Genomic DNA, 9,365 nt, shown 5'->3' with positions numbered 1-9,365 from the left:
CTTGAAAATGAACGTTGAAATTTGATGAATTGTTCAGATTCTCCGAAACAACCCGTCCTTATATTTATCCAATGCATTGAATTCTTCAAACCTAGATGACAAAGTAGAGGGAGAGACTGGCAATGAGTAAATACTGCTAAATACAATCAAAGGAGAGTGGCGATCATTAAATGGAGGGGGCGGAATTTTTTAATTCTAATAAATAAAAGGGATCATGATCATGGTGCATAAAATAATGACTAAAATTTCCATAAAAACAAGAACACAATAAAATTTATATAAGTACTTAGTACGTAACCAGAAAGTCTCTGTGAAACGATTTTTCTGATATGGGAAGTAAACTATATTCATATATATGGTAACACTATGTCTGTGTGGTAACATTATTTTTTGAATGACAGCGGCATTGTCAAATTCTCGCAATATAAATTTATTTTCGCTATTAGTGCAAATACTGCAAATTTGAGTGCGGGCGCTTGAATTTGAGAAAAAAGTTATATTTTTGAATAAGTATACGGCCGCTGTCAGTTTTTAATTATCTCGCAAGTGATAGAGATTGCGAGAAAACAAGTGATTTTAAATTTTTTGACGTTTTGATGTTCTAATTTTGTTTGTCCTTGTTCCAATTGCGCTTTGAAGGTTATGGATTAGCTACCTGAAAAGCAGAGTATTATGAAGGGTTGGATGAAGTAACGCGGGCTGATTATAATCTCAATTGGTCTGGGAAGCTCTGTACGTGTTTAAAACGCCGCGGCGAACGCGAATCATTAAATATACATCAGGTTGTACCCTAATTAAATTCAGTGTCGCAGTTCATCGTTTTACAACGTCTGTGTGATCGATACAAGCAACAAAAATCGAATAAAGTTTTTTTTAACGTTATTTACATACATTTTACATGAGTTTTGTGCAGTTATATAAATAAAACAGTGACTTTGTTTCAAGGTGAGTTCAAAATATAGTTTTTAATTGATTTCTTTAGGTTACTTTAAACGCCCCAATGAGTAAAAATTATTCTTATCTTTTACGGAAATTGTTGAGTTAAATTTTATATTTTTGTTCGGTTTATCAATGAAATACATAGTTTTGGCAATGTCACTTCGCTTGGTCCATTGGAAACAAATGTTATTTCTTTCGCATGAAATAATATTCCAGAATGTTTCAGAAAACTTGATAACTTTATTATTAAATATATTTATCTACAAAAAATATTCCTATGGTAATATATAAAGATTCGCTTTATGTTTTGTTTGAAGTTATTGTTCTTTTGCGGCTAAAAATGTTTATTTAGGCCTTAATTTAATTTGTTAGTAATCATTATCAACGCTATATCATGCAATTTTGACTAATAATGTCATTTTAACATTTAACATACTACACATTTTGATCATTTTAATTAAATTTTTTTTTTTGCAAATAATGCAATTTAGCGTGTTACTAAGGTTTCACTAATTATTGTTCCCAGAAGTAGTTAATAAATATCAAAAATAATAAATTAAACACTAAATTATTATCCCTTCCAAAATAAAATTAATACATGCTTACCACCTATTGACATGATAAACATTATATTTTGTAATCTTAATTTTTATAAATCACTCTATTGAAATTCTTTGTGTTTATAGAAATAACAACGTTTTAATAAGACAGCAGCAATATAATAAAAAATATGTTTGTGTTTGTATTTGAAAAGTATAAAAAAAATTTCTACATCTGAATAAAATTACAATGTAATAAAATATTATTAATTATTTTGATAAAATACTGGTAAAACAGAATTTCTGTATTTGAAAACAGTGTTTATATTATTTGAAACATAGAACACAAATCCTATATTTGAATATCTGAATTTCTATATATCAGTGTTCATATTTGAAAAAAGAAAAATATGATTTTCCTCGCAGTGTTGCCAGTCTTAAAAAATGGCGGGTTTTGCTGCCCAGGCGGCCATTCGCTCCAAATGGACTGATCTAATCGAGTCTTCCAGTATCGATGTGCCAGGAGAGGTTTCCGAGGGAGTCAGATCCGTCGTCGGATGGCTGAAGCAGGCAGGCCTAACCGTATCTTGATGTTGTCCCTTCTCTAGATTAAATACGCTATAATACATGTTAGCTTACACTTCTAAAGTATATAAGGCACCTACCTTCCTGCTTCATTTAAAAAAATTGTATGGCTGTCCATTATTATATTAGAGTTGGAGTGGGGTGTTTCCAACTACCTAACCTAACCATAATATCTTGATGTTGTCCCACCTCTAGATTAAAATACACTATAATATGTTATCTTACACGTGTAAAGTATTTGAGGCACCTACCTACCTGCTTCATTTAAAACAAAGTAATTGGTTTCATAACAAAATAGAACAGTGACAAACGAACATAAAAGAAAATTGTTAAATTGAATGAATTCCTCTTCATGCTTTATACATACAAATTATTAAAATAACAACAAGGTTTTCAATTTAATTACTACAAGAAACAACTATTTACATTGGGGGAGATGGTAAAAAGTTGCATTAAAGTAAAAAAATAAATTTCAATCAAAGTTCAAAATTAACTTACTTAACTATTAAACCTAACATAACTTACCCTAACTTAACCTAACCTCACTCAACCTAACCTAACTTAACCCCATTTAACCTTACCTATTCAATCATGTACTGACATTATTTAATCATGTGCTGATATTCTGCTTTGTCACACTGTTCTGTTTTATCTGGCCATCCAATTTATTCTACTAGAATTAGGTTAGTGTGTTTACAACTCAAGTCACATTTTATGACCATCGAATCGGCGATCAGCACCATTTTAATTTTTGATATTTGAACAGTTGCCTTTAAATGCTGATTTTCAACTCATTTTAGCTTTTTATTCAATTTTGGTCATCTGACAAGGACTACAACATATCTGTTAAGCTTGAAATCAGATCAAAATTTGATCAAAAGATGAAATGGGCCGAGAATCGGAGTTTAACCGGATCGTCATCTCAGCCACCGACCGGTCGGTTTTAATTTTCTCGTAAAATTATTTTGATAGCTAGTATGGAGGGTGTCATTAATACACTATAATAAATGTTAGCTTACATGTCAAAAGCATGTCTCGGATTAATTTTTATTTATTTTTTGAGTTTTTTACAGTTTATATTAATTATTGTGAATGCTAGAGCAGGGTGGATTATAATATAACATAGGGTTTTCCAATAAGAGGTGTTATTTTGAATAGCCCGCTATTTCGGTAGATGTTACTTTTGAAGCTGTCATTTTTTGACATTTGACAAGTAGAAACTACGCCTAAAGAACGATACACGCTTCAACAACGCATTGAAATTATTAAAATTCTCTTGAGTGAATCAAATGCAAATCATCTTGAGTGATGAGGCCCATTTTCACCTTGGTGGCTTCATCAACAAGCAAAATTGACGCATCTGGGGCTCGGAAAACCCAAGAGTTATTGTTGAAAAGCCTCTCTATCCTCAACGTGTGACTGTTTGGTGCGGTTTATAGTCCGGCGGAGTCTTTGGACCTTACTTTTTCGAAAATGAAACTGGAGCAACAGTTACGGTGATTGGATTGCGCTATCGAGATGATTAATGATTTTTATGGCTGGAATTGAATGGTATTGATCTGGAAAACGTTTACTTTCAACAAGACGGCACTATGTGCCACACAAGCAACTAAACCATTGATCTTTTACGATTGAATATCAAAATAACACCTCTTATTGGAAAACCCTGTATATTGATATTGTTCTCGCCGCTGAATGGAAAATCCCTAGAAGTGTTATCAACGCCGATTTGAACTTTGAAGGCCTGTCGATTCCTAGGCTCCAGAAAAAAGCCAATAACATTGATTATCGGTTTCAGAAAGAAATTCAGTATTTGAAAATCTTTGATCAATTTCACCTTGAATAAGAGAAAATCGACCTTACTTTAGGCATGTAGACATGCCCACAACACACTTCTATCGGTTAATCTCTTCAGTTGTGTTTTGCACTCAAAGTTAGATTAGTTTTATGTGCTTTTAGATTTATTTTATTTTTTATTACTGTGGATTATTGTGAGACTACAAATTAGGTATTTTATTACTGTGGATTATTGTGAGACTACAAATTAGGTATTTTATTACTGTGGATTATTTTGAGACTACAAATTAGGTATTTTATTACTGTGGATATTGTGAGACTACAAATTAGGTACGATATCAATCCATTTTATGTAATGTCTAAAATATATAATTACTAGCTTTTACCTGCGGCTTCGCTGGTGTGGTATTGGGGAGAAGTTACTGTATAAAGAATATTCCCACGGGAATAAAATGTTTTTCAAGGATGAAAAATAACCTACGTCACTTCCCAATTCCTTAATTATTTATTTATTTATTACACGCCCTAGTGGGCTTTTCTTTAAAAAAAAAATACAACCATTTTGTATCAGAGTAAACACTTAAAAATTAATACAATAAAGAAGAATGTAAACATAATGGCAAAAATGAATCCTCACGCATATAATTGAATTTAAAAGATTCAACAAAACAAAATAGTAGAAGCGGAGAAGTTATATGGGTACATAGGTCTATTTGTGTCTAGAAGAATAAAAGTGATAGAATATACAACATTTATACTGATTAGTTTTCAAATGAAATATATCACCCAGATCAGAATATTTGTTTCCGAGATTGTGAAGTCTCGGAATCGGAGAATTTCGTTAAGCTAGTGTCTTGGTGTTATTGAAGTAAAAAGGTAAGAAATGTCGGCATGATTTTTTGGGAACATGGATATTGATACATTGAAGTAATTCGGGACAGTATATTTTAAAATGTAGTATTCTTTGTAACAGTATTAAATCTGTGCTTATTCTTCTTTCTGAAAGTTTCAATATAAGAGACATTTTATTCAAGAGGTAGTTTTGTATAGGAATATGCAATTTATAATTTATAAACCTTAGAAACTTCCGTTGACACTTTTCAATGTTATCTGAATGAATATTGAAAAATGGAGACCATAACGTAGAGTTATACTCAATTTGGCATCTGACAAGGGTTTAATATAACATAATAAATGTTCCTAATTTATTGAAATCTTTTGCAGCTCTCAAAACAAAGCCAAGAGTCTTTAATTATCCCCATGCAAAAAATCTCTCGGTCACTCTCTGTTGCGACGTGAAATAAGAACAAACAAACAAACACTCCTTTGCATTTATAATATTACTTGGGGTTATACCCTGGCACTCCTGTTTATTATTATTTTTTTATGACTTTCATAATGTATGTTATGCTGAAGTTTGTGCACTCCGCCATTGTGAGATTAACCGCTGTGGAAAAAGGATTTCACTGTTGGCCGTCTTTTCGTGGTTATGACATTTTACAATTATTCATTAATACTGTTTACAATTTGGGAGGCGGTTTTGGGTACCACTGATTCCTAGATTCCTACCCAATCCTCATACCTTTTACCTTCCCAGAACTTCCTCTCCTTCCTTTCCTCAAAAAAGACACTCCACACAGCATCCCAAAAGATGACACAGGCCCTGAGGGAAATTATTTTCCTCGGGCCTTCCTGTGTGGGGTTAATGTAAATAAAAATGAGATTGGTTTGATGAATTTATTAAGAAAGCACTTTTGAGTAGGCCTATAATAATATTAAAATAAAATTAAAAATTTACTTAAAAAATTCACATACACACTTGACAAAATTGACAATTCACACAAATAACCATGTAAAATGTGACCTTAGAATGGGGTACCCCAGTAAGATCACATTCTTTTCAACAGTTTCAAAAACATCGAAATGTCACCTATTATTACCCAGTTTTATTAGCATAATTAATGATTTATTTAAATTTGTTTTAACCTTTCTCCCTATCTTTAATTGTACTGTTAAGTTTGTTCATAGCGACATTGTTGGGAAACAAACAGTTTTACAATTTTATATAAATATGTAATTATATTTTACAAGTTGCATTAACCAGCGAAGTTTCCACATAAAATTTATGTTACATATACAGAAAAAAACAAATAGACAGAAAATATAAAATCATCTCAATGAAAATAACTGAGATATCATAGATATCTTACACACCTTAATAAAAATAACTGAGAATCCTTAGATATCTTACACACCTTAATGATAATAACTGAGATATCTTAGATATCTTACACACCTCAATGAAAATAATAAGAAATAACTTCTTTGAAACATAATCAGGTAGAAATGCTAAGAACTTTTTTCCATAGGAAAGCTCATAGCTCAGAAATGCACAAAATAATTTGCAAGGCAGATATAAATATTACACCTTTAAATTTATACGATGAGAATGCCAACATTTTTATAAATCCCAACCAGGAATTATTAGATTCCTGGTCAAATAAAATTTTACACGCAAAACACTTCAATTATCTCAACCAAACGTATGTTGACAAAATTTCGTCAAACAAATGGTTGAGTATTGGAGAGTTGAGCCCAGAAATAGAAGGATTTATGCTTGCCATTCAGGATAGAGTCATTAATACTAAAAATTATAGAAAGCATATAATCAAAGATACAAATCAAATTGATGATTTATGTAGAAAATGTTTGGCTTTTCCGGAAACTATAGAACATATTATATCGGGATGTTCTATATTAGCACCGTCCGAGTATACATTTAGGCACAATCAAGTTTTAAAAATAATTCACCAAAATTTGGTAATTAAACATAACTTGATTGACTGCCGTAATATAGTACCATATTATGAATACGAACCAAATTCATTTTTAGAAAACGAATTTTATAAAATATGTTATGATAAAACTATACTAACAGACCGAGCGATTAATCATAATAGACCCGATATAGTTTTACATGACAAAATTAAAAAAATAACTTATATCATTGATGTCGCTATTCCAAATTCCTGTAATATTCAAAAATCTGTTAGTGAAAAAATAAGAAAATACACAGATTTAGGAAATGAAATAAAAAGAATTTGGCATTCTCAGACTATAAAAATATTACCATTCGTTATTTCGGCTACTGGCATTATACCTAGCTCTCTAATTAAAAATTTAGGCGTATTAGATCTATCAAAAAAATTATATATAAAGATGCAAAAGTCGGTCATTTTGAATACATGTAGGATAACAAAAGATTTTTTAAATATCTATGTTGAGGGATCAGTAGGATTTATAGGCCCTATTAGAAGTTCTACCGAGCCGAACCCTCTGATATGAAAATATCTGGAGTCGGTGAATTATTTTCCCATTTGATCTCTGGTGAGTTGACGTGTTGTTCTTGTATTGTTTTGTATTTATTTTGCTTATATAATGCACTTACATAATGTTGATTGACTAGATGATCATTTGTGGAAAAGTGAGTGGAAGGGTTAAGTTTTTCCTTTGGGGAAGATTTAACCCGGACAACTAAATCGGAAGTTTAAAAAAATAAGAAATCTTAGATATTTTACACACCTTAATAAAAATAACTGAGAAATCTTAGATATCTTACACACCTTAATGAAAATAACTGAGATATCTTAGATATCTTACACACCTTAATGAAAATAACTGAGATATCTTAGATATCTTACACACCTTAATGAAAATACCTAAGAAATCTTAGATATTTTACACACCTTAATGAAAATAACTGACCCTACTGTCGAATTTGGCAGCCATCTCTGGTCCGGAGCCCCTAAATACCTGGAAAAAACCCTTGACTCTGTGCAAAAACGGGCGGTCCGTTTGATAGATTCCCCAATCTTAACAAACGGACTGCAATCTTTAGAGCACAGGCGTCAGGTAGGTATGCTGTCCTTGTTCTATCGGTATTACAATGGAAGATGCTCTGAGGAACTAGCGTCATTGATCCCTTCGGCACCGGTGCGTAGTCGGGATACACGCCAAACGCGCGCCCAATATTTGTACACGGTTGACATTTGTCACATGAGAACGGGTCACTTCTACGATTCGTTCTTAAGTTCAACAGCTCGGCTGTGGAACGAGCTTCCGGCCTCTGTGTTTCCTCCCTCCTACAACATGGGACTCTTCAAGACCCATGTTCACTCCTTCCTCTCAACAAAAAGACCCTCCACACAGCATCCCCAAAGATGACATAGGCCCTGAGGGAAATTATTTTCTTCAGGGCCTCCTGTATGGAGTTAATATAAAAAAATAAAAAAAAGATATCTTACATACCTTAATGAAAATACCTAAGAAATCTTAGATATCTTACACACCTTAATGAAAATAACTGAGATATCTTAGATATCTTACACACCTTAATGAAAATACCTAAGAAATCTTAGATATCTTACACACCTTAATGAAAATAACTGAGATATCTTAGATATCTTACACACCTTAATGAAAATACCTAAGAAATCTTAGATATCTTACACACCTTAATGAAAATAACTGAGATATCTTAGATATCTTACACACCTTAATGAAAATACCTAAGAAATCTTAGATATCTTACACACCTTAATGAAAATAACTGAGATATCTTAGATATCTTACACACCTTAATGAAAATAACTGAGATATCTTAGATATCTTACACACCTTAATGAAAATACCTAAGAAATCTTAGATATCTTACACACCTTAATGAAAATACCTAAGAAATCTTAGATATCTTACACACCTTAATGAAAATAACTGAGATATCTTAGATATCTTACACACCTTAATGAAAATAACTGAGATATCTTAGATATCTTACACACCTTAATGAAAATACCTAAGAAATCTTAGATATCTTACACACCTTAATGAAAATAACTGAGATATCTTAGATATCTTACACACCTTAATGAAAATAACTGAGATATCTTAGATATCTTACACACCTTAATGAAAATACCTAAGAAATCTTAGATATCTTACACACCTTAATGAAAATAACTGAGATATCTTAGATATCTTACACACCTTAATGAAAATAACTGAGATATCTTAGATATCTTACACACCTTAATGAAAATACCTAAGAAATCTTAGATATCTTACACACCTTAATGAAAATACCTAAGAAATCTTAGATATCTTACACACCTTAATGAAAATAACTGAGATATCTTAGATATCTTACACACCTTAATGAAAATAACTGAGATATCTTAGATATCTTACACACCTTAATGAAAATACCTAAGAAATCTTAGATATTTTACACACCTTAATGAAAATAACTGACCCTACTGTCGAATTTGGCAGCCATCTCTGGTCCGGAGCCCCTAAATACCTGGAAAAAACCCTTGACTCTGTGCAAAAACGGGCGGTCCGTTTGATAGATTCCCCAATCTTAACAAACGGACTGCAATCTTTAGAGCACAGGCGTCAGGTAGGTATGCTGTCCTTGTTCTATCGGTATTACAATGGAAGATGCTC

At 31.9% G+C, this 9,365-nt stretch overlaps 1 protein-coding gene across 1 annotated transcript in view; it reads left to right on the top strand.

Annotated features, from left to right (window-relative positions):
* The first annotated feature begins 406 nt into the window (after positions 1–406).
* The window catches only part of LOC149410294 (uncharacterized), a 57,179-nt gene continuing 48,220 nt past the window's right edge, over positions 407–9,365 (top strand). Inside the window, exons 1-2 of the mRNA XM_089649026.1 lie at positions 407–945; positions 1,905–2,048. Coding sequence (XP_089505152.1) covers positions 1,923–2,048 — 126 coding nt within the window. The 5' untranslated portion in view covers positions 407–945; positions 1,905–1,922. The remainder of the gene's footprint in view (positions 946–1,904; positions 2,049–9,365) is intronic.

This window comes from Hesperophylax consimilis, chromosome 28 (genome assembly GCF_061612785.1).
Source record: "Hesperophylax consimilis isolate HC1 chromosome 28, BYU_Hcon_1.0, whole genome shotgun sequence".
NCBI lineage: Eukaryota > Metazoa > Arthropoda > Insecta > Trichoptera > Limnephilidae > Hesperophylax > Hesperophylax consimilis.
The sequence above is the reverse complement of the archived record's forward strand: the minus strand, read 5'-3'. Positions and strand labels throughout refer to the sequence as shown.